Source organism: Rhincodon typus, chromosome 5 (genome assembly GCF_021869965.1).
Source record: "Rhincodon typus isolate 14 chromosome 5, sRhiTyp1.1, whole genome shotgun sequence".
NCBI classification, from domain to species: domain Eukaryota; kingdom Metazoa; phylum Chordata; class Chondrichthyes; order Orectolobiformes; family Rhincodontidae; genus Rhincodon; species Rhincodon typus.
The window spans coordinates 99,206,719-99,234,002 of NC_063336.1; the positions used below are offsets into that span (position 1 = coordinate 99,206,719).

Consider the following 27,284-nt stretch of genomic DNA (forward strand, 5'->3'; position numbering starts at 1 on the left):
CTTAACATATCATTGATCTTTTGACCCATACAGATTTTAATCCTGCGCCTTACTGGATCCAGCTCATTCATACTCAAGCTGCCATCAGGAAAATAAAACCTATCAATTTATGGCAATCATGGTCTTTATATTGTGACCCATTTCAAAAGTCAACGGATGTAAAGAAATATAATTAATACAAACATCCTACTGGTTTGCTTTGATAATTTGTGAAATGCTTACATTTAAATATAGAACTGAGGTCATTATCAGGGGCAGTGACTTGAAAAAAATTACTGAACCTAGCAATGCAAATGACTTAAATTAATATCTACAATTTATGCTGATGTATACTGAGTATATAATACAAATTCTAATTGTATTATGATAGCAAACAAACATTTAACTGATTCATAGGACACCACTGAATTGGCCATTAAACAAATTGTGTCGACTGTTTAAAAATTATAGCAGGCCGCAAATATTCCTGCAGAAACAATGGCTGAATGCCCTGTAGTATGTTAACTCCATATATATTTCCAAGATGAGCGACGCTTGCATAATCTCAATGATCTTCCAGCAGGGGACACATATCTGTGACTGGGAGATTACCCTAAACAAATTTGCAAATCATATGCTGCAGCAAGATTGAAAGTGCTACAGCAGTTTTGGGGTGGGTGTGAGCTTGAGGGAGAGAATGGAGGGGGAGGCCTTATCTTTCTGTTTGTGAGATTGCCTGTAAACAGTCTGACATGACATGACAGGATTTCTGATGGAAGAATAGCGGTAGGTCTCTCTTTAAGACAGCACTCACAGCACTTCAGGTTAACTGTGCAAAAGGAAAGGCAGGAGGTGGCAGCATGATGCAAGAAATTTCCTCAAGTTGTAGCCCTTATCCACATATCTTGCATGCATATTCCAACACAGGGAGCAAATGTGTTGTAGAATTGACCCTTTGATGACCTTGCTAGGTCATCCAATGCACTGCATCATTGTCTTTGGTCAGTATGTAGTAAAACCACTATTTCAGTTCAAATAGCCTCCTCCCATGCAGTCATCATTTATTGTCAAAGCTTGTAGTGAACGCCCACAAAATGTGAATTGAAACAGCTATCAGTGGCAGAGGAGGAGTTGGAATCATTGTATTGAGAGTCAGCTCGAGGTGATTACTTGTTAGCTGAGAAATTCAGGGATGAGACACTTCAAAAGAAAGAAGGTTTTGGCAAGGAAGTGTGGCAGTGATAGGGAAGGGATGATAGCTTGCGACAAGCAAATAGTTGCAGATGATACTTGTGCAGACAAATCCAGAAGCTATTTATAAGAACATGAGATATAGGAGCAGGAGTAGGTAATACAGCCTCTTAGGCCTGCTCTGCCATTTGATATGATCATGACTGATCTCATCTTGGCCTCAACTCCACTTCCTGCCCACTCTCCAAAACCCTTCAACATATTAATATTTAAAAATCTATCCCCTCCTTATATTTACTCAATGTCCCAGCATCAACCACACTGTGAGGTAGTGAATTCCACGGATTCACTGCACTTTGAGAGAAGAAACTTTTCCTCATGTTTGTTTTAAACCTGCTACCCCTTATATTAAAACTATGACATCTTAGTTTGGATTGTCTCACATGTGGAAACATCCTTTCTGTAACTAATTTGCCAATCCCCTCTAGCATTTTATATATGTGAATTAGATCTCCTCTCATTCTTCTAAATTCCAGAGAGTATAGGCCTAAACTTCTTAATCTCTCTTCATAAGACAAAACCTTTCAATACAACTACATCTCTCCTCAAATAAGAGAACCAAAATTGTATGCAATACTTCAGATGCAGTCTCACTAATGTCTCGACTGCTGCAGCAACACTTCCCTACTTTTATACTATATTCCCTCAGCAATAAGTGCCAACATTCCATTTGCCTTCTTTTTTTCTGCTGTACCTGAATACTAGTTTCTGCAATTCTTGCATGTGGACTCCTAGGTCCTTCTGCATCGAAGCATGCTGAAGTTCCTCAGATCATTCATTCAGATGGTAACATGTTTAATGGTCTGTGATAGATTTACAAAGAATTTTATTGCGCCAAAACTGACCAGTCAGTCCAAAGATTACTTTCAATATGAGCCTTTTCCTACCTCTTTTTACCTCACCCTTACAACATCTTCCCCTAGTCTGGTCTTCATCATGCACTTATCTAGCCTCTCATTAAATAGTGTTTGCCTCAACCACTCCATTAATCAGCATATTCCACATGTACTGTCTGCAAGATACACTTCAGCAACTCACCTAGGATCATTTGACAACACCTTCAAAACCTACACCCTCTACCAGCTGGAAGGACATGGTCAACAATTGCATGCAAACACCATCACCTGAAAGTTTCCCTCCAAACCGTGCACCATCTTGACTTGGAAATATATCACTGTTTCTTCAGTGTTGCTGGTTCAGAATCCTGGAGCTCATTTCCTAACAGGCATTGTGGGTGTCCCTACATCCCAAGGACTACAGCACTTCAAGAAGGCAGCTCACTACCACCTTCTCCAATTATTGATAACCGCCAACAATGCCCACACAACATGAACAAATAAAAAATAATGCTCAACATTATCTGGTTAAAGAAGTTTCTCCTGAACTCCTTATTCAAGTTATTTGTGAAGTTTTATATCTAAAAGTTCTGATGGAAGGTCACTGACGTGAAATATTAACTTTGTTTCTCTCCACAGATCTTTCTTGACTTGCTGAGTATTTCCAGCACCTTATGTATTTAATTTGGATTTGCAGCATCCATAGTGTTTTCTTTGCATATTTATGTTTCCCAGTGGAAAAAAGTGGAAATATCTCAGCTCCTTTGACCCTGACAATTGTTTGTGGCACTTCAATCCACCAAGAGTGTTCAGATTTTTATTTTTAAGATTTCAACACCTAAAGTGGAATCAGTATCCATTTTGTTTACAGACACTTGAAGATGAACTAGACAAGATGCTTCGCTGACCCCACTGGTGCCATTAGTTCTGTAAGTATGGATAATAATGCTGACCCTCGGAACTTCAATACATGTAACTATATCTCCACTCCAACAATTCTGCGCAACAACTGTTCATACCACAGGACCTGAGTGCACATTGCTGATTTATCTCAGCATCACCTCAACCCCAAAGGTTCTTTTGCACACTTAAGGCAGCCATGTCACACGCTCCAGTGACTCAGGTAGCAACTGAATAATGCACAAGAGTAGATATGAGAGCACTCATGTCATACACTGTCATTAAGGGGATACGTGATAAAAGCAAACACTAGATACTCATATGCAGATATTATGATATTATTAGCTGAATACTGATAAAGGGAATTCTTGATCAACATTTCAACTTTGTTTCATCAAGTGGCAGGAATGTAAAATTGGTGAAGTGTTTGGAAGGATTAAGGCATTGTTTCCAAATATTGGTAGACGACATGGGCAGCTGTAGTTAGGACAGTTAATGCAGTAGGAACATTTCAAAATGCCCATTGCATTGGTAGTTAGGATTGAGAGCACATGAGTGTCTCTTTCAACAAGCACTGTGTTTCACAACATTTCAAGTTGTCTGTACTCTTTTTTTTCTGCACTTGAGGTCTTCTTCTTCTGTGACCTTCATGATGATATCTCTTGCAGGGCACATTACACAGAATACAGCAATTTAACATAACGCTTGAAGCTTTAGGCTTTAACACTCAATTGAATAGATGCACCTCATAATGCTTAAACTCAACAACAGTCCGAGTATACTGTATGCAAAGATGCCCCTGTTCCAGGGGATATATTTCCTGATCAAACTGTTCAGAGATGCTGTGACACACATCTGGAGCAGATGGGATATGAACTTTGGCTTCCTAGCTCAGGTTAGGGACACTACCACTATACCTCAGAGCCCTCTGTTCCAGGGGATAGTTTGATTATTCAGCAACTACCTCAAGATCTGAGGAGGTAAAATTAAGAGTAGAACAACAGCTGTGTCACAATGAAGGCATTAAGGCTGCTGTCTAAGAAATGTTTATTAGCATTTGCTGATGCTTACAAATAAGCTAAAATGCATTTATCCTTGTAAGAAGCTGAAGTGGAGTAATGTGTCATTCACGATAGTGCAATGAAACATTTAGGATATTATTGGTTCAATCTATAACTCTTTGTAAGCTCTGTCAAACTATTGCAAGTTGTACTTGAGAGAAGAACCTGAATTCTAGGTGAAACAAAAACAGCAATCCATTAAAAATATCATGGATTATGCATTTACTAATGTAGGGGATGTATCCATGGCACATTGAATGACGTGGTCACAAAACAGGTCTATTTTGGTCTTCACAGCCAATACAGAACTGTGCCTGTGGACAAGGTTAGTTGAAGATCATTTCGGAGAGCTTCAATCTAAACCTGTGCTGTTGTGGTTACATGCACTGGGTTCTGAAAATGCAGGTTAAGTTGATGACTTTGATGCAGTCTTTTATCTCTCAAGTGATTCTTGTCTTCTTACTCAAAGAAGCCAAAGTAATGTGGGATTTCTATCATGACAATATTATTGAAATTTGGAGAAAATTGTCAGCTGCCAAGCAACTGGCAGAAAGGTACATAAATTTAAAGAAAAGTGGCAGAAACAAAACTAAAAATAAATGATGGCATGTAAACCTTCCTGGCAGTCTTCAGGAAAGACTCTTGCATAATAATCCTTCTACAGCCTCTAGCTAATGTGGATAACCATTTGACATAAATGTGTTGATTAAATGCTATTTCAGTGGGAATGCAAAGTAATTGTATGAATGGTGTGACAAAATAATCACTGAAACCCTCATAACATGTGTAAAGTGGTAAACAGGCAGACATTCCCACTCAAAAAGGAAACCAATGTGAAAAAAGAAAGGGGTAGAGAAGCAGTAGGATGATATTCCAACTTGATTTCAATGCAGTTATACCAATATTTACACCTACTACTTTGAGCAATCAGAAAATTGAGGATAATAATAATGCCAAAAATAGATACATCCAGCATTATTGAATTGTATTAAGATCAATTAAGTTTGGATTAAATTTATTTCTTGAGCTTGTGACACTGTGCACACTGGTTTAGTTTTACGAGAAACTATGTGGACCTGTTCAGTATCTTGCATAAATTTGCTTCATCATAATATTGTATCATAGACAAGAGAGGTTAACAGGGAGTTCCCTGGAGATTCAGTGGTTAGGATTTGCCTCTCTCACTTCTGCAGTCTGGATTTAATTCATAGGCTCATAAACATATACAGCACGGAAACAAACCCTTTGGTACAACTTGTCCATGCTGACCAGATATCCTAAGTTCATCTAGTCCCATTTGCCAGCATTTGGTCCATATCCCTCTAAACTCTTCTTATTCATATACACATGCAGATGCCTTTTAAATGTTGCAATTGTACCAGGCTCCACCACTTCCTCTGACAGCTCATTCCATACACGAACCACACTCTGTGTGAAAATGTTGCCCCTTAGATCCCTGTTAAATCTTTCCCCTCTCACATTAAAACTTATGCCCTCTAGTTTTGGACTCCTCTACCCCAGGGAAAACACCTTGACTATTCACCCTATCCATGCCCCTCATGATTTTATAAACCTCTATTACCCCTCAGCTTCCAATGCTCCAGGGAAAATAGCCCCAGCCTATTCAGACTCTCCCTACAGCTCAAACCCTCCAACCCTGGGCAACATCTTTGTAAATCTTTTCTGAACCCTTCCAAGTTTAATAGCATCCTTCTTATAGAGGGGAGGCCAGAGTTGCACATAGTATTCCAAAAGTGGCCTAACCAATGTCCTGTACAGCCATAATATTACCTCCCAACTACCATGGTCAATGCATATACCAATAAAGGCAAGCATACCAACCGCCACATTCACTATCCTGTGGCTCTACTTTCAAGGAACAATGAACCTGCACTCCAAGGTCTCTTTGTTCAGGAACAATCCCCAGGACCTTGCCGTTACGTGTATAGGTCGTGCCCCAATTTGCCTTTCCAAAATGCAGCATCTCACATTTATCTAAACTAATGTCCATCTGCCACCCCTTGGCCCATTGGCCCATTTGATCAAGATCCCATTGTACTCTGAGGTAACCTTCTTTGCTGTCCACTACACCTCCAATTTTGGTGTCATCTGCACCTCCTATGTTCACATCCAAATCATTTATATAAATGAAGAAAAGCAATGGACCCAGCACCAATCCTTGTGGCACACCGCTGGTCACAGGCTCCAGTCTGAAAAGCAACCCTCCACGACCATCCTCTGTCTTCTGACTTCCAGCCAGTTTGGTACAAAAAGGCCAGTTCTCCCTGTATTCCTGTGTTTCTGTTTGCTTGCAAGCATTATTCCCACAGCACTATTCCCCAGTGCAGAAACCCTCTTTACTCAATGCTAAGGGTGCACTTTACTGACTAAACTAACTACACTTTCAGCTCGTGGGTTTCCTCTGGGTGCTCCAGTTTCCTCCCACAGTCCAAAGATGTGAAGGCTAGGTGGATTGGCCTTGCTAAATTGCCCGTAGTGTCCAGGGATGTTTAGGTTTGGTGGGTTAGACACATGAAATTAGTGAAATGGGTCTGAATGGTCAGTGTGGACTTGTTGGGCCAAAGGACCTGTTTCCACACTGTAGGGATTCTATGATTTATGCTCAGCTGCATTGACCCTTGGCCAGAATCTATCCGGATTACTGCATTTAGTTTTGAGCACCACACTTCAAAAAAGATGTCTGGGCCTTGGAGGTGCAGATTCACCAGATGGACAACATTAATTTCGAGGGCTAAATTATGAGATCAGGTTTCAGGAATTTCACCTTTATTCCCTTTCATATATGAGATTGAGAAATGATCGCATTAACTGCAAAGAAAATAGATCCTCTAGTGGGAGAAACAATAATGATAAAATATAATCATAATTAAAGCCAGGCCATTCCAGAGGGAAATCAGGAGGCAAACAGTCATAGAAATCTGGGATTATCTGACCCAAAAGGCTGTGGGTGCTGGAACAATTGGAGCTTTTCATGGCTGAGATTGCTAGATTATTGCTACATAATGCTGTCAAGGGATATAGAGCTAAGGTGGATAACTGGTTCAGCTATGATCTAATTGATCGGCAGACCAGGCTCAAGGGGATAAGTGGCTGACTCCAGTTCAATAGATGAGCTGTACTTTTTATTACAGCTTATTTTTTCCTACAGTCAACTCTGCCTCAATCTTCATTTGCAATGCTAGCAAAACAGGTGCACAAAACATATTTCTTTGGCAATGGGACTTGAAGAAACAAAAGGAAAAAAAACTTGTTTAAAGTAATTAGGTACAGGAATGCTATTGAAGGATTATTTCAAAAGAAGGTTTCAGACAGCCTAGTTAGTGCTGTGCAGACTGTTCAATCTCTCCTGGAACCGGTAAAATAGAATGAAAGTCTTTCCCTGCTTTAATAAGGGCCGAGTGAAAATTATTTTGCTCAGTCTCAACCAAGACCTAATAGGTATGGGTCCATTGCACAAATTAGCTGTCAGGGAAGTCTTTAAAATGGTTTAGGTAAGAAAAAGAAAGAAAATTACACTGGTGTAATTGGAGTACTTCTTGAGGTTGGAGGTTAAGGCATCTCAGAAAGATTAACACTGGTTCTCATAACAACAATGGAAAAATGTTAGGCTGTAGTTGTAGCTACCAATCACAGACCAGCAGCTACAATAATGAATTTTAGCTAGCATTACATAGTTATAGTGCATGTGAATCAGACTGTCGAGTTGGGAAAAGTCTCTGCTTATTGGCACGCAGAGAGCTTTAATTCTCCTCCCGTAAATTTTAAATGTATTGATGGTGCTTAAATTAATGAAGTAGCTAGAATTTCTGAACAATTTATAAAGTGAACTTGCCAACACACAAGTTTTACTCCATGTGGCAGAGACAGCATGGTAAAGTCTACAATGCAAAAATGATTGTGTAGTTGCACCCTTAGATTCCCAAAAATGGCATCCTCTTCCTGACGAGGAAAAGAAAATGAATGTCCTCAATTGGAATCATCCAAAAATGGACAAATGAAAATGGTTTCTAATCAATTTTAATTCACAAAAATGTTTTGCTGAATCCCTGTTAAAGCTCTTGATTCACAGAATCAGACGTAACATTCAAACCGTTTGCCAGTTCTCTTTTAATGATGCCACTGAATGACATGTCGATCAGTATTATTTGGGTTTGCTTTGTGCTTAGGCCTGTATACACGTAAACACATATTTGCATGGATGGTGGAGCCATAGACTGTGATGTACGCCGGGAAAGGTCTTGTCAAATGGAATTCACTTACCCTCGCACACAGATCCTGAGGCTTGGTCGAGAGGTTCTGTGGCATTTCTCGGCACCTGGTGGACAAATTCAGAATGGCCGTGGCTGCCATGTGCGCTGCCTCCATGTCGTGTGTGTAGTCGAAGCTGCTCTTGCTCGAAGTGCTGCTAGCACTGCTGCCTCCACCACAGCTGACACTGCTACTGCTACTGCTGGGAGCATAGCTACTCGTCGTGCTGCTGGCTGAACTGGAGTTCTTACAAAATCGCTTTGCTGTAACAACAAGCAATAAAAGGAAACACAAAACGACTAATTACACCATTAACCAAATATCAAATGCAAGAGTTTGTCCTGTTTTCTCAAATAAAGGGCCCAAAATTAAATTCTGCAATGCTGATATATGAACACTTGAAATGTTCATCTTGTAAAAAAAATCTCTCGGGTACCTCACTGAGGATTTTAACCCATTTATTTTAAACAAGTGAAGGATTTCCTATGAATCAGGAAACACAGACAAACACATTAGCATTCTATATTAGTATTCTGAGGCATTTCAGCACAAAGCATTGCGTGGATTACGCAAAATGTTACAATGTGATGGCAAATTCCCTGAATGTTGTTTTTAATGTATAGATACACTTGTAATTTTTTTTCTTTCTGCACCTTAGTTTTAGTAATTTCATCAACATGCTTGAAAAGTACATGCTTGCAGACGAAATAAAAATAATGAATGGAAATATAAAGACTGCAAAACAGATTCACTTTCTGTAACTTACTGACAGAAACTTATGGATTAAGAAATGGGCAGGAGTGAATGGACTTGGTTATGGTCATAGATTGGGCATAAAACGAAGGTCAACAGATCAATCGTCTTTTGCCATCTTCCCGATCCTTGGGCTTCTGAAAAATGTTTGTGCCACACAAAGATCGGTGATATTCCAGCAGCCCTATTGGCCACCAAAAACAGACATATGTAAATAAATGACTGCCTCACTTTAGGGCTTCTCTCAAGAATATGACAGTATTGAGCATGTGCCAGCCACACTGCCCTCAGGGTTTTGTATTGTTCAATGACTTAAATCAGTTGCTATTAATGTGACACCAGAAGGCCATAATCAAAATAGTGTTTTATTTTGAACTTACCGTGATGTGGGGCACAGGGGGAAGAAGATGTGCTCCTCCTGAGTCTAAAACACCATCACACACGACTGCCAGCTCATACCAGCCCTCTATTCACACCCAACCACCTGAACATATCCAATGCTGCTGCCAGCCTAATAAGCTGCCTCCGTGCTGGTATATGCAGTTCACCAGAATTACCTGACATGCTCCGAGGCCCAACTTTCGACACCGTTGTGCTCACACAGCAATCAATCATTCTCTACCCAAAAACATAGTCCATGCCAAATTCCTAACCTAAAGTACACATTAGTGACTCTACAGAATACAAAACTGTGGGTAACTCAGTACATGCTGTACATCTTGTTACCATGAAAAGACAATATTATTTTCTGAGTACTCTCCAGCCTGCATTGTCATTTACCGATGCACTGCTCTCCTAGACAGTAGTCTGAGGCTGTGTCAGTCTGGTTGCAAGCTTAGCGGCACATCTGACCTCAAGATGAATTTCTGTCATCATTAGGAATGCTTTTTATTCCGGCTCGAGCATCATTCAACTTTGCTCTTGCCTCAGCTCTTCTGTGGCCAAAAGCCTCATTCATGTTTTCATTACCTCTGCACTTGACTACTCCTGGATGGTCTCCCACATCTCACTGTCCATTATCTTGCTGTCATCAAATGCTGCAGCCTGAATCTCCCACAGCAAGCACTGCCTCCTGGTCAAGCAACATCTTGATTTTAAAATTTTCTTTCTTGATTTGAAACCCCCTCATGACCTTACCTCTCCTTATCCCTGTAATCTCTTCTAGCCCCACAGCCCTCTGAGATATATGCACTCTCCTATTTCTGTCTTGCTGTGGAGCCTTCATTCTAATCACACCACCACTGATGGCCACACTTTCAGTTGCCTTGGCCTCATGTTTTGGAGTACCATCCCTTTCCACCTTTTTATCTAGCTTTCATGCTTTAAGATTTTCCTTAAAACCGACCACTTTGATTGAACTTTCCATGGAGATGTTAGGTTTGGAAGATGTTTTCAAAGGAACTGCAGTGAGTTGCTGTACTGTATCTTGTAAACGGTGCATACACTTACTGGAAAGATTGAATGTTTAAGTTTCCAATCCAACAGACTTTGTACTGGATCGAAACAAGAACCTTGAGTGCTGTTGGAGCTGCACTCAGCCAGGCAACTGCAGAATATTTTACCATACTCATGACATGTGCCTTGTAAATGATGGACAGGTTTTAGGGAGTCAGGGGCTGAATTACATGCCACACAATTCCCAGCATTGGATCTGCTCCTGTAGCTGCAGAATACACATGATAATTCAAGTTTAGCTTCTGGTCAATGGTAACCCTCAGGATGTTGACAGCGGGGGATTCAGCAATGGTAATGCCATTAAATGTCAAAGGGCAATGATTAGATTCTCTCACGTTGAAGCTGGTTATTGCCTGGCAAATGTGTAACATGAATGTTTCACTGTTACTTATCAGACAAAAACCCGATCCAGGTCTTTCCACACGTGGAGATGAATGTTTCATTATCTGAAGAGTAGTGAATGGGGTTAACATTTGGCAGCTATCAGCAACATCACTGAAAACTCCAGCAAACTCCTACAAAGCTCAATGCGATTAAGGACAGGTAATCTACTTTTGAGATGTTGCATCAAGGGTACATTTGGCCAGGATGCCAGGGTTAACTCCAAGCTCTTGTTCAAAATAGGACCAAGGGACATCACATATCCACATATGCAGGCTGGCGAGGCATTTGTTTACCATTTAGTCTGGAAGATGGTAGTTCAGCACTTCCTCACGTTGCATGCAAATGTCAGCATTGAGTTTTGCACTTGAGCCCCGGAGGGGGACTTGAACCTGGAAATTTGCTAAAGTTGAAAGATGCAAGCTTCATTATGATCTGGATTTAAGGTGGCATAGTGGCTAGCATTGCTGCCTCACAGCACCAGGGGCCCGGGTTCGATTCCACCCTTGGGTGACTGTGTGGAGCTTGCACATTCTCCCCGCATCTGCATGGGTTTCTTCTGGGTGCTCCAGTTTCCTCCAACAGTCCAAAGATATATAGGCTAGATGGGTTAGCCATAGGAAGTGCAGGGTTACAGGAATAGGGTGGATCCAGGTAGGATGCAATTTGGAGGGTCAATGGGCCAATGGCCTGCTTCCACACTCTAGGGATTCTGTGATTCTAGCAGTAATATGCTTGGAGTAGCGCTGACTGGCCACAAGATTCCTTTCTGACTGCAAGACATTGGGAGAATTGCTACATTTTCACTCCCGTTTCAAAGTTGAAATTCTGTTTGAAATGTAAGCTTCCTGAAGTACAAATAATGTGGAGGGTATGCAGAATAGTCATGTATATGGTTTGTGTAAACTGCGTTTACACAGTGCAATTAATAACTGATGTCACCATTACTATCTTTCTCTTGTCACTTAAATGATGGACGTTCCACTCTATGACTCACAATGTGACTGCATGATCCTACATGGCTTGGACTTTTCTCTGCAAGTCATTTAAGGATCTTTGTTTGATCAACTGAGGTCTTTGCATCTTAAGGAAAACATTGACAAATGATTTTAGTGATGAATTGAAGTTTGCCCAGATTTGACGAACAGTGATGATGACTTTCTGATAATCGGGAATATTTAATACTAACAGATAGCACCATGCATTATTATGACCACTCTACTTCATATCTCTCATATATTCAGTCTATAATAGTTTCCTATTTTATCTAGAGTCAAGGATGGAGCTATTCATCCAACAGAACTGTAAACCATTTAGGATGTCTGTGGTTATGCAGGATGTTTTAATCTCACTACATAGAACAATGCAGTTAGAAAAAAATTAATCAAATGAGTCTCTATTATAAGAGAACTGACTTTATTGTCGACACCAGCCATTGTTACATATATTAGATTTGAAATGCACTGAATGTCAGACTTGCATCTCTTGCTAATGCTCAGTAGAATAATTCACACGAATACTTTATGTACACTCAAACTGAGCCTTGAAGGTCAGTCAGTTAGCAGTTAAATTCAATCTTCCCCTCTGCCTATAATTTATAGACCTTTCAAACAAAAACTTGGCTTCATCTAATCACTCCTTGATTTATCTAGTTTTCTCTCCTACTCTTTCAATCCTGATGATGCCCTGTACAATGTCTCTCGCCTCTTCATTGCTGCTTCTCAATAAAATGAAGGCATATATTACGTGAGCAGTGTTGGACTGAGATTACATAAGACTTTTATATGAGCAGGTGAGAAAGCTGTCAGAGCTGAAATAAATAAATCTTTTGCTTTTCCTTATCAGTGAAAATGCTTTTAAATAGCTTGATAAATAGTCTGAATAAGTGAGCATAAAAGGCAGAAATTGAAATTAATAGCTTATCTGCTTGCATATATTTAATTCATCTCCATGCATTCTCCAATAGACAAGGGCTGGCAGTCAAGAGCTATTATTTCTCGATTAGAATTCACACTTTTGGCAGCAACAGGATGGCTAGCAAGAAAATTGTCTTGGACTCTAGAGGCTGTTAGATGGTTAATTTTCATGTCCGTTTTTTTTGTTTTAGAATTGGCTTGAAGAGAACTCCTCCTAAAACTGTCAGAATGCTTTGCCCTAAGCTCAGTGACCAATGACATAGCTGCCAGTTCAGTTTAATCTCAGGCTCCGGTTATTATTTCAAGTCACACCACTGTCATTAGGAGCATTGTTTTTGACAAGGTAATACAGAAATGCTTCGGGTATGTTTGATCCCAAATTAGCTTCCTGCCTTTCTCTATTAATAGTAATTTCAAAATGATGGCTGGTTGCTTACAGTTCATTGTCAGGTTGAATAGAATTCATTTTGGTTTTTATTCAGTACTAAGTGTGCAATAAAAGCATAACATGATTCACATTAAAGCATTTACATCAATAAGAAAATGTGCACTATGATATCAGTGACATACACTAAGTGGAGCTGTTAACATTAAGTGAGAAAAGGCACTGTCCTCCTGCAAAGTATTGTACAGTCCTTTCCAAATGAGAGTAAGCTAGTGCAGGAATCTGGAGCTGGAAAAGCAAAGCAGGTCAGACAGCATCCGAGGAACAGGCAAGTCAATGTTTTGGGCTGAAACTCTTCGTCAGGACACCAGTTGACCTCCCCGCTCCTCGGATGCTGTCTGACCTGCTGTGCTTTTCCAGCTCCGTGTTTATTGACTCTAGCTTCCAGCATCTGCAGTCCAAATGGTCTTCTAGTGCAGGAATCCAATGGGAGATGAGAAACACTACCCTTCTTAGCTGGGAGGCTCAGTTCATGAAAAGTGGCAGAATACACTGAAGAGAAGTAACAATGATGAAGGGTCAACAAAAATGGGGATGGAGTTTTGTCCCGGATTTGATTATTGGTACTGTACACTTACTTTAATTGTGAGAACAGCAAACTTATGCAACATTTTATTTCTTTGGTTGAAGGAAAGTGAGGCAAGTGCAGTTGGTTGCCTTATTTTTGGAATTTTATTTCATATTTGGAAAAGTAAATCAAGAATGTTCAAGGTGAACGACTATCACTGCAGACCCGTGTATTGGAATTATGGCAGGCATCTAAGCCATGACATTGTGACACATCTTTATTATGGGATATTTTCTTAAGCAAAATATTTTGTCATGAACTATGAAACAAACTACGGGAGGATGAATGTGATTTTTTCTAATGTCAGTCAGGTGTAACTTGGTATGATATTAAGCAATAGGCATCTAAAAGTCTTAGTTCTGACTCTTATTCAATGCTAAATTTGCTGCTTTCTGCTAGGGTAGCAATTCATTGGAGTAAGAAGGTTCACTGAATTTCTGTATTGATAAATAAGACACCTAAACATTGTTAAGGCAAGTTACTAACCTTCCTCTGCCCTTTTCATTGATATCTGTTGTCCTATGCCCAGACTAAAAGTGGATATAATTTTCCAATAGCAGTTATATAAAAGTCTTATGTAATCTCAGTCCAACACTGTTTAATACTTAATGTCCCTACTTTATAAAGTAGAATCATATTTGTCTTCCGATAGCCATCGCTCATTTATTGAGCCCTATCAAGCAGATGCAAAAGATCTTTTGACACTATTCATAGGACAGAATTGTTCTGAAGAAGGAATGTGCTGGTATGTTTGAGGTCTCTGTGACCATTGGCAACCACAGTGAATGGAGGACATGATGGATAGTATGAATAATGGTGTTACACTACAAGATTCCTTTGTTTCTATTTAGGTTCTTTTTATGAGTTATGTTCCTCCAAAAAGGGGACACTCTTTTAATTTTCCTTTCCTGTTTGTTCTTCTTAATACTTTTAATTAAAATAACATACTGCTTGAGCATCTAATCCCAAATAGCTCCGAAGTCTACCCCTTGATCCATTACCTTTAACAAATATCTTTTCTCATACTGCTCAAGCAGTTGATTAACTGATCAAAATGGTTAAAATGCAGCAAGTCACTGTGTAGTTGTGGGATTAGTAAAGCTGTGGCTTGATTCCCAAGTTGGAAACTCATGTTTATGCATAATGTTATCCAGGCCACAGTGGACAGTATTACGGACTTCCCTGTTTGGCATTTCCAATATGGTTGCAATGGTGTGGTAACATGTGCTATAAAAGGCAATTCCTTTTCCACGTCCACGACATTGTAAGGAATTCAATAAAGAGAACCTCAAAATGTGACCACACTACCAATATTTCAAATAACCTAGGATTATCAAGGCCTTCAAATATATTTGCTAGATGTCAGCAGAAGGGAAGTTGTTGGGGCTGCTTCCACTCTGTATTTTGAGCATCGCTTAACAGTCTCCAACCCAAGATACTGTGAAAGCTGAACAGGTCAAATTGTCACTTATCCAATATGAAGTGTAGAGTTTGGTGACACACTTCATTTCCCTTCCCTTGAAATGTCCAGAAAGAAAGTGTAGGCCAGCCTTATGCTGTGATACAGCTACAAAATCAAGTAACAACAGGTAACTTACAAGCATGGAGGATATGCTTCCAATTGTCTGACAACTCATGGCAAATTAACTGAAGAGTGTAAATTATTTTGTTGTCATGTGTCCACTCATTCTATCAGTCTGATATATCCTCTTGAAGTCTATCACTGTTTTTTTTTCAAATTTTGTGTCATCTGGAAATCTTTTGAAGTTGTGTCCTTTGCATCCAAATCTAAGTCTTTAACGTACAGACTGTAACTTCTCCAGTCCGAAACACTTCGGACCAAGGTACCTCTGGATTTTGGAATAACGTTAGAAAACCTAACCAAAGTGTGTGAATGAGAAATAAATATGTACTAGAGGCATAAAACAGTGACAAAACATGATAAGGCATTAATAAAAATGGTTTTATTTATCTAAATATTGTAACTTGCAATTTTCCTGCCTAAAATAATGCCAAAGAAACAGGAAAATCCAGTTAGTAAAGAAATAGCATTAATAACTGGCCCCAGGGTCAGAAAACTAGGATAAAGATTATTTACTATGATTAAAAAAAACTGAGAACAACTTATTTTCACAGAGGAATAGGCAGTGTACTGCAAGTATGAAAGGCTTTGATTTTTAGTTTTAATTTCCATCTAATTAGCTAACTTTTCTTCCTGTCATCCATCTTCTCTCTTGCTCTTTCAATCATCTTATTGCACTGAATTAGTCAAAAGTTATTCTCATCTTTTATCGAAGCAGGACCATTAGAATAGTCATGGAGGACATTGCATTCACCATTTCTGCATCAATGTGTATGGTGAGTCTGAAAGTTCTGCGGATCTGCTCAAAACATTTTCAAACAACTGGTGTTTCCAGATTTCAGATTGGAGAGGTTAGTGTATCATCAAAAATTATAGTTCAAGTATAGTCCATAGTTCTGGGAACCCCAATGTAAACCTTCCTCCAGGCTGAAAAATGACCATATACCACTGCTCTCTGTACCCTCCCACACAGCCTACTTCAAATCCATGCTACCACAATCTATTCCATTGGCTTCAACTTCGCTTGTAAGATTATTATGTGGCACTTTATCAAATGCCTTTGGAAACCCATGTATGCATACTGACTGCACTGTTCTCATCAACCCTCTCTGTTATCTGAGCAAAAAAAATCCAAATGAGTTAGTTAAACATGTTTGGCCTTGAATAAATCCATGCTGATTTTCCTTAGTTAATCTACACTATCCAAATGACTATTATTTCTGCCCTGGATGATCAGTTCTAAAAGTGCTCTCACCACCAAGGTTAAACTGACTGCCTGTGGTTGATGGGTTTATACTGGATGCCCTTTTTGAACATGGATGTCAATGCTGACAATTTTCCAATCCTCTGTTATCACTGTTGCAACTCAGGAAAATTAATAGAATGTGCCCAGTAACTGCACAATTTCAATTATTACTTTTCTCAGTAGACTCAGATAGATCCCATCTGATCCTGGTGACTTATTAGCTTTAAGTAGAGCCTGGATTTCAAATATCAATTATGAGTAAAACCAGTATCCCAACTCCCTCTTCTTTACAATGACAATTCAGCATCTTCTTCCATACTAAGATAGATGCAAAATATTAATTTAGCATATCTGTAACTGCCTCTGTTTTTAGTCCTTCATTAGCCTCACCTCTTCTCTTACTATCATATTTTTTAATTATATGCATATCGATCTCTGCATTACAACATCTGATCCAGTCAGGCAGGTTCCAAAGTTCACAATGCTAACACTGCTGCTTTTAAGAGAATAAAAAAGGCTCACACACCCAGATTAGGAGAAGGATCACACCACTGAGCTCAGAGGGGCACAAAGCTCATATTTCCAACTTCACCGAATGAGCAACGTTCAGACAACATTCAGCACTCTCACTCCCAAGTTCCAACAATGTTCAGGACTCATGTAAAAGCCCATTTGGTTCACGAATGCCCTTTAGGGAAGGAAATCTGCTATTCCTACATTGTCTGGCCTACATGTGACTCCAGTTAATCTGTAAATGCCCTCCAAAATGGCTTAAAGAGTTGCTTAGTTCAAGCAAAATTAGGATGGGCAATAAATGCCGACTTTGCCAATGACACCTACATCCCATACAAGGATTAAAAAGCAACCCCTGAGCTTAAACAATGTTCAGCGTTCAAGCTCCTGAGCTCAGAGAACGAGTCGCACTGCTGATTCCAAGGACAGCAAGGTTAACATTCCTGGGTTTGGAGCACTCACAAGTTCATGTTTTGCGAACGTACAGGAATCAACTCCTGATCTCAGAGATCACACAGCATTTATATTACAGATTATAGAGAACATACTATGTTCACAGTTTTGCATTTAGTGAGGCATATTTCATTCAAGGAGAGAGGGGGTGAGTGGAGTCACTCTACATGACATATCTAACATGCACTGAGAATGGCATCACCAGTGGCCCAGCTCATGGGCAGGGCCATGTGATGTGTTCATTGAGAACCAGGCATTTCCTCATTTAACAGTAATCACGCTGTCAGACTCAGTGCTCTGGATGAACCAGTGGTGACCAATGGAGCACTCTGTTTGGGTCACGTATTGTTAACAAAGTTTATTGGTAAGTAAGTACATGGATGGCCTGTCATCTTTTGCAATAATAATTGAGTCAGGAAATAACTTGATATCTGGATTTTACAACCATACTATCATGCAAATTAGAAACTAGAATAGAGGATTCTCCAGTCTGCTCCCCCATTTGGTAAGATCATGCCTGTTCTGATTTTCCTTTCCATCACTAATACACTTTGACTCTCTTCTCAGTCAGGATCTAGCTAATGCAGCCTTTGAAAATATTCACTGAGCCAGCCATCACTGATCTCTGAAGAATAGTATTCCTTAAACTAAAAGCTCCATTGAAATTGTACACCGATTTTCTATTCTTCCTGCCAAAGAAAACAGGTTTGCATTTAGCCATGTTATACTCTGTCTGCCAAGTTTTTGTCCATTCACTTAAAATATTCAAATCCCTTTGCAGACTCCTTATGCCCTCTTCCCAGTTTACTTTTCTACCTTTAATTGTATCATCAGCAGATTTAGCAATCATACATCTGGTCCCTTCAATCAAGTCAGATTGTAAATTAACTGAGATGCCAGCATTGTTCCCTATGAGGCTCCACTGGTTATCAGAGGTACGTTTGAGTTTTACTTGCTTATTTTAAAATTAGGACTCCCTGCAAAAACAGAAAGTGGTGACCTGAATCGATACAGTGTGGAGCTGGAGGAACACAGCAGATCAAGCAGCATCAGAGAAGCAGGAAAGTCACATTTTGAGTCAGGTCCTTTTATCAGTCCTCCCAACCTGAAACGTCCACTTTCCTGCTCCTCTGATGCTGCCTGACCTGCTGTGTTCCTCCAGGTCCACACTGTATCAACTCTGACTTCCAGAATCTGCAGTTCTTGCTATCACCTAGTGGTGACCTGAACATGGCTTTGTATCCAGTTTTCACTGAAGCTCCAGCAGTCGCCATTTTCAAAGATGACTCACTACTCGACAGCTTTAGCAGCCCCTTGTTCATAGGTAGGAACCTAATTGCAACTTAAGGACTGAACTTTGCCTTTTCCGTCCAATTTTTCCGAGTTGTCTCGCCAAAATTACTTCATTTATTTACTTTTGCAGCATCCGAGGAGGTAGAGTACTCTTTAAGGATGCATAAAAAAAATTCAGTTGTTTCTGCTGATTCTTTGCATCAGGACCTCACTCTCATCGGTATTTTTTCTCAGCCAGACTGGCCTCTGGATCGCTAACTGTTGCACCATTAGGTTTCCAAAACAAACATTTTCTCATCCATTGTTTGGTGTGGATACAGTCTTGAGGAGCAATCCTTAAAATGGACTGGATTTACATTATCAGCTAGCAACTGGCACACTAAACTCAGCGGTCAAGATCTAATGTGTAGTCGCTCTTGTAAAAAGCTGAAATGCAACTACCAATTTGTGCTGAACAAGATTCCCTCAAGAGTGTGATATCAGATAATTGGATTTTGATTTTGGGAAACTGGAAGAACTCCACTGCCTGTCCTTAACAAGTGCCGTGGGGTCATTTATAACTACTTATGAGAGCAGAGGAGGCCTTGATTTAATGACTCATATGGGAGACAGTAGCTCAGACAATGTAGCACAGCCACAGTGAAGTGCCCGCACAGATTACATACTCAAATTTTTAAACTGGCTTTCAGTTCAAGATAAGAATGCAATCCTTGGGCATTTTTACTTTTATGTAGACCATTATACTTATAATAGGCACACGAATGGTATCAGAGTTACAGTGAAACATACATATATCAAGGGAACCTGAAAATACGTGTGACTTTCTCTGTTGTTGATGGCTTGGTCTGAAAGTAACAGGTGGATCTGTTGCTGTATCAGCTATGGATCAGTTTGTAGCTCTCTCCCTGAGTCAGATGGTCATAACTTCAAATTCCATCCCATAGCCTTGAGCCTCTTGCATATGATCCAACTGCATGATTCTATTATGGCCATGTTGTTATTTGTGTGCAAATAGGCTGCTGAGTTCTCTACATTAAAATGACCACACTTCAAAAAGTGCTTGAATGTAAAGCATTCTGGGGCATCCTGAAAGGTGCTATATGAATACAGGATTATTTTCTTTGGTAATGTAACAGCTCAAACTGCACTGGATAGGATTGGGAATCTTGCGAGAAATAGGTTCCTGAAACATACTAGGCATGTAAAAAGTAAACCGTGATCATCTTTTCCCCCAGAGCATCCTTATCATCCTGTCAGTCCAGGTGCCATTGGGCAATGATAACGTGGTAAGTCTCAGATATTCTGCAATGACCTCACTCGCAAGTGCTCGGCTGAGCCAGTTCGCAGAGCTAAGAGCGCTGTCTCTAGCCATTTGGTTCACGGTAAAACCAACAATTGCAGTTGGCTGACAGTCACATAAAAATCACGAAATACTTCTAAACTATGTATTAAAATTTGGCTAGTGTTTCATGTCTCTTTTCCAGAGTCCAAAAGCTTACTAAAATTACAGCAAAATTCAGAAGCTGCGGATGAAACCTGTTCTGTTAACCTTCTTTCATACACATTTTACAAAAGCAGCAAGTTCATTCATGACATTGATTGATAAGACACGAGCCTTGTAGCTCCGTTCTGCTCTTGAATTTTCTACCTTCCATTAGTGAGAGGGGAAGCACTTAAGTATGTTGGATGGTGGTGAGTGGGAACTCTACCAGCTCTTACCTCCATCCCAATTAAGCCCATGGTGGAGAGGCCCTTGAACAGCAATGAATGTCCAGTAAAGGGCCTTGTCCTATAGTACGAGGGGGTGCTGAGTGGTGGTGGTGTGTGGGGTGGGGGGGTGCGTTGCAAGCTCACAAGAATGGTCCTTCAATCAGAAGGCATTTAGTGACTGATCAATTGGCTAACCTCCCAGGAATGAGGTCGTACAGCATTCTTACTGACTGTCCAGCTAGCAGCCAAGGTCCCATTGTCCTTATAAGATTCCAGCTTACCTATCCCTCTTACTCTATCCCAAAATGTGCCTATGCTTATTTCCCTGTCTGAGTGCACTAAAGGTTTCCCAGATATTTCTTATTGTACAACTAGTTTTCTCTTTTTTCTCCTTTTATTTGTATTTCCATTTTTTTCATTCTTTGATCTCTGTGAGTTCCTTGGTATCTCTCTGTGCCCGCATTTTTTGATTTTCTCCCCTGCCCATGAGTGTCTGTGAACTTCTCACACCAGTTAACTATCCTTGTTTATGTGGTAGTTCCCATGGTCTGCACTAGGATTGAAAGGAAAATCAAAAACAAAGGGGAATCCAAACAGGCCGAGGCTGTTTTCTGTAAAAAAGAAATGGCCGAGAGACGGCCTGTTGAGATGCTTCAAGTGAAAGGGAGATTTGATGGGGGTATTGCTAGAAAAGTTATTTTCACTTGTAGGGAATTCGGATCTCAGGACCATATATATACAATAGTCTCTCTCTCTCTTTTTCGTCTCTCTCACTCTTCAGGTACCATGCTTTAAAATGACAATAGTGACTGTGGACTGCTGGAGGATTGGTCCATGATTATGCTTGGCAATGTACTGCAGTGATGTTCTAGCTGCCTAGGAAATACTTAACCATCCACCATCGGGCATCTGATGGTCAGCCCGTTGGCCACATTATGTGTGCGCCTTTTATGGTTAAATCCTGAAGTGGGACTTGAACACAGAGCTTCTGCTCTGGAGATACCCATTGTCCTACAAGAACTCTGCCCATAACAGACACAACAAAATCCAAATGGTAATTCAGGAGAATTATTACCCATGGATTGGCAAGAATGTGGACTTGCTACCACAAGGAGTAGTTGAGGCAAATAGCATGGATATATTTAAAAGGAGTTGAATAAGCACAAGAAGGAGAAAGGAATAGGAGGATACACTTCTAGATTATATGAAGTTGATGTAAGGAGGTTCCTGATATACATAAACACTGGCATAGACCAAATGACTTGTTTCCATTCTCCAGATGCAATATAACTCAATATGCCAGTCTATTATTAACTGCATTTAGGTTCATGCATTTTTTTGGACCATGTCCTTGTATGTAATTTTAGTTCCTAGAAAAAGGAAGAAGTAAAATGGTTCTTTTATTTTCCCCTTGCCATACAATTACCACCAAATCACATACATTGTCCAAAACGTGCTAAGTACATTTAGGGACATTGTAGAGATGCATCACGTGATCCGCAACAATTACTATAATCATCGTGTTGTATTGTTGTACCATATCAAATGGCACACTGACAACTCAGCAATCTTTTGCTTACAAAATTAGTTTCTGATAACTCAAAATGGTCTGTTCAATTCAATGAAAATCTTCAGCTAACAAATTAGCCAGGACTCTGGGGAGAACCCTCCACTTCTTCAGCATAGTGCTGTGTGATCCTCGAAGGTTGCTATGTAATTTGAACTGAACTTCAGTTTATCATTCTCATGAAAATGGCACCTACAAACTTTTATATGCTAGACATTCCTTAGCAGCAATCTACTTCTGCTCATCTTGTTATGATCTGTACAGCCCCATAATAGTTTTGTAAAAAATTGAACTGAAAGGATGACCTGAGAAGATTTCACCTTTTAAAGACTTTACTCCAACAAACAGACTGAACTCTATTTTTTTGGTGGGCAACCAATGCTTTAGACTGCAGAGCAGAATATTCTCTTATTTTTAACACAACCAAACTCCCACTTAGGGAAGTCAAGGTGGGGTGGCATGATGGCTCACTGGTTAACACTACTACCTCACAGCATCAGGAACCTGGGTTCAATCCCACCCTTGAGTGACTGTCAACGTGCAGCTTGCACATTCTACTCATGTCTGTGTGGGTTTCCTCCAACAGTCCAAAGATGTGCAGGTTAGGTGGATTGGCCACGCTAAATTGCCCATAGTGTCTAGAGACATGTAAGTTAGGTGGATTAGCCATGGGAAATGTAGGTTTACAGGGATGAGGGTGGGTTTGGGTGGGATGTGTTTTCAAGACTCAGTGTGGACTCAATGGGCTGTATGGCCTGTTTCCACACTGTAGTAACTCTGTGAGTTCTCAGGTATGTTTTACACTGTCTCTTGAATAGACATTCATTTTGCCTTGAAGCAGTCTGAAGTGATTCTTAGCTCCTCAGCAGTTACTTCCATTATTTTCCTTTAATTTTTAACACATGAACTGACTTTCATTGTGAGAGTTTTCCTGACAATTCGCCCTCTAGCATAAACTCGATAAATCTTGCAGCCTAGTTTCACAATCCTCTCGAAATTGGTCTTTTCAATTTGAGATCAAACTTCCACTCACATTCCTGTAAGGTGAACCAATGAGACTTTGCAGCCTTTAGATGCTCTCTCTTTCCTAAATCCTGACAGGCTGCCTGTGTCTGGCAGTTTCAGGGTTACCTTAGAAACCCATACCTTTTAAAACTCATCTCAAGGGCAATGTGAATCACATGGGTTTTGTGTCCGGGTGGATTACTTACCCTTTAGACCCTAACTCTCTATTATCTTGTAAGTAAATTAACGGTTTAAAGCATGTGTGTTTACAGACCAACATTCTTAATATCTTCTCGGGACCTTGGAGACTCGTAGTTTAATGACAGTAAACATGGATACTGCTGCCATTGTCTCCAAGTGTGAACACTTTCCACTTTATTTCCAGAAAACAATGACGAAAAAACATCATTCAAAGTTTGAACACACACACACACACACACGCAATACATATATATATATACATAAATTATATATTTTCAAAAATATATGATAATTTTAAAATGTATATAATTATCATATATATTTGCAACCGAATCATGCAAAGTTCCAGCAAAGAAAGAGGCTACTTGGTCCATTGCATCTATGCTGGCTAATAAATAGCAATCGCTCATTGTTCAGATAAGTAGTGATCATTCAGGGTCAGTGATGAATGGAGATCACTTGTGTTCGAGATAAGGAGTACTCACCTGGGGTGGAGACAATTACTGACCAATCAAGAGTCAAGGTACTTTGTGATAATTTAGCACCTAAGGGTCTATCGCTGCAACACAACACTGTGTTCCCTGGCCAACATCTCTGTCTAAGGCTTACTGCAGTGCTCCATCGAAGCTCAGCACAAGCTGGAAGGACAGCACCTCATTTTCTGCTTGAGGACCCAGCAGCTTTCTGGAGTTAATGTCGAGTACAACAAATTTCAGGCTTGAACACCTCTCCCCATGTCTTTCCTCCACCCCCACACACCAGGCCTTGTCATCACTTGGGCTGCTGCCACACCCAGCTCATTATCAGCGAGTAATCTCAGTATCCATAACGCATAAAATGAATGTCAGGCAGGGAGTAATGGTAAGACACCCTGTACCACTCTTGCACAACCCCTAGCTACTGTCATTGACAGAAAGCTAGAAATTGTCCATGTTTTCATCCGTGAATGGTACACAGACCAGGAAAACCAACGAGACCATGGAGGAGTTGTCTGTCTTTCTTGCCCAGGCATAAAGGTTCGCCTTGGCAGACTGCAGAGAGGAAACATGGATGAACAGGATTGGGATTAGAAACCCACTCAATATTTTCTTGAATTAATTTAAACAGAAGGAAAACTGAACAGGTTCTTTTTCACCTGCAAATACCCTTCTGCTCCATTTTCTTTCATGTGTACAACATTTTTAAAACAGGCTGCAAAAAAAAACTCCCGTATTTCAATTTCTTCTTTCTCATTGGTTAAGTTTCAATATCTTTTCCATCTTTTAAGTCATGAATCACTCCCCCAAAAGCCTTTCTCCTCGTTGTCAAATGTTTCCCAATCAAGGTTATAGACATGCTCGCCGAGCCGGTGTGTTTGGTTGCAAACGTTTCATCACCCTGCTAGGTAACATTGTCAGTGTGCCTCCGGTGAAGTGTTAGTGTTCTGTCCCGCCTGTTATTTATATGCCTCAGTTTGCTGGGGTGGTTTGGTATCACTTCCGGTTCTGTTTTTCAGTGGTTTGTATATCGGGTTCAGTTCAATGTGTTTGTTGATGGAGTTCCGGTTGCAATGCAAGGCCCCCAGGAATTCCCTGGCATGTCTCTGTTTGGCTTATTCTATTTTGGATGTGTTGTCCCAGTCGAATTTGTGTCCTTCTTGGCCCGTGTGTATTGAGACCAGTGAGAATCAGTCATGTCTCTTGGTGGCCAGTTGGTGTTCATGTATCCTTATTGTCGGTTTTCTTCCAGTTTGGCCTATGTAATGTTTCTCACAGTCCTTGCATGGTATTTTGTATATTATGTTGGTTTTATTGGTTGTAGGTATGGGATCCTTTACGTTCGTAAGTAGCTGTCGTAGGGTGGTTGTTGGCTTGTGGGCTGATACCTAGGGGTCTGAGTAGTCTTGTGGTCATCTCTGACATGTCTCTGATGTACGGTAGGGTGACTAGTATGTCTGGCCATATTGTGTCTTCTTGTTGTGGTCTGTTGCAGAGGTAACGGCGGATTGTGTTTTTTGGGTATCCATTCCTTTTAAAAACTCTGTTCTGTTTTGCAAAATTCCGGGTTGCTGCAGTGTGTTGTGGGTTGTTTGAATGATGTCCTGATGCAGCTCTATTTATGGGTGTTGGGGTAGTTGCTGGTGTAATTAAGTATCTGGTCCGTGTGTGTGGTCTTTCTGTATACACTAGTCTGGAGTTCCCCGTTTGTCTTATGTTCCACCATTACATCTAGGAAGGGTAGTTGGTTATTGTTCTCTTCTTCTTTTGTGAATTTTACTCCGGTGAGGATGTTGTTTATGTGTCGGTGAGTTTCTTCTAGTCTTGTGCGTTTGATAATCACAAAGGTGTCATCTACTGGTGGACCCAGAGTCTGGGTTGGATAGTTGGGAGTTCTGTCTGTTCTAATCTTTGCATTACCGCTTCTGCTATCGGTCCTGATATCAGGGATCCCTTTGGTGTTGCGTTGATTTGTTTGAAGATATGGTTGTTGAAGGTGAAGTGGGTTATAAGGCACAGATCCAGCAGTTTCAGGGCGCTGTCCTTGTTGTTGCTGTTGGTGTCATGGGGTGTCTGACCACCTGATTCATCCAGCAGTGTGGCAATTGTCTCTTTGACTAGGTCGATGTAAACAGTGCTGTTACGTCAAAGGATATCATTATCTCATTTTCTTCTATGATGCCAACCACCCCAGCAAACCGAGGCATATAAATAACAAACGGGACAGAACACCAACGCTTCACTGAAGGCTCATTGACAAGTTACCTAGCAGGGTGACGAAACGCCTGCGATCAAACACACTGGCTTGGCAAGCAAGTCTACAGCCTCATCCACAACCCGAGCTACAGATCTTCTCAAAAACTTTGTCTCTCAATCAAGTCTGTCGTGATATCACTTTAAGAGGACATATGCAAGTAAACAAGTAACTATGAAGTAGGACCTATAACCAGCAGCCTTTGCACAGTTGTGTTTGCTGCACATAGAGGAGCAAGTTGTGATCCTGTAACAATATAACAACTGAATCTTTATGTAAATCTCTTTTTCTCTCTATCCACAGACTCTGCCAGACATGCTGAGTTAATCCAGTATTCTCTGCATTTGTTTCAGATTTCAAACACCCGTATTTTGTTTTTATTTATATAAACCCATCTGCTGAGTAATCCTGTGATATATCTTCAAATGAACAAAGAATACATTAATTGGACCATTCCTGGTGTGAGATTAGCAAATATTGAACCAGAACAAAATCAATGCAAAAGAATAGAATTTTCCGAGTGATCTACCAAAGCCAAGACTAAGGAAACTTTGGAAAGTTCTGTTCATCTAAAAGTTAATGTTGGTATAAGTCAATTATTAAATTATTTCTAAATCACATTTTGATTACAGTTTTATAAATAAATTTGTGCCCAAGATGTAGGTGTCACTAGTTAAATCAGCATTTATTGTTCATATCTAATTGCCCAGGGACAGTTTACAGCTGACCACATTGGTCTGGAGTCACATGTAGGCCAGACCAGTTAAAGATAGCAGATTTCATTCTGTAAAGTGAAACAGGTGAGTTTTTACAGAAAATTACAACATTTGACATGGTTACCATTTGACCAGCTTTTTGCTGATTTTGAATTTCAACATCAGCAAGAATATTAAAAAACAAAGAACTGCGAATGTTGGAGATCTGAAACAAAAACAGAATCACAAAATCCCTACAGTGTGGAAACAGGCCAATTGGCCCAACAAGTTCACACCGCCCAAAGAGCATCCCACCAAGGCCCATCTCCCTTGCATTTCCCATGGCTAATCCACCTAATTTACACACCACTGGACATTACAGGCAATTTGGCATGGCCAAACTACCTAACCTGCATATTTTTGGACTGTGGGAGGAAACCCACACAGACATAGGGAGAATGTGGAAACTCCACAC

General features: G+C 40.3%; 1 protein-coding gene across 1 annotated transcript in view; it reads right to left on the reverse strand.

The window, feature by feature from the left end:
• Window positions 1-27,284, reverse strand: part of LOC109934633 (myelin transcription factor 1-like protein) — a 264,033-nt gene that overhangs the window by 90,306 nt on the left and 146,443 nt on the right. Inside the window, exon 12 of the mRNA XM_048596974.1 lies at window positions 8,309-8,559. Within this exon, the coding sequence (XP_048452931.1) occupies window positions 8,309-8,559 (251 nt within the window). The remainder of the gene's footprint in view (window positions 1-8,308; window positions 8,560-27,284) is intronic.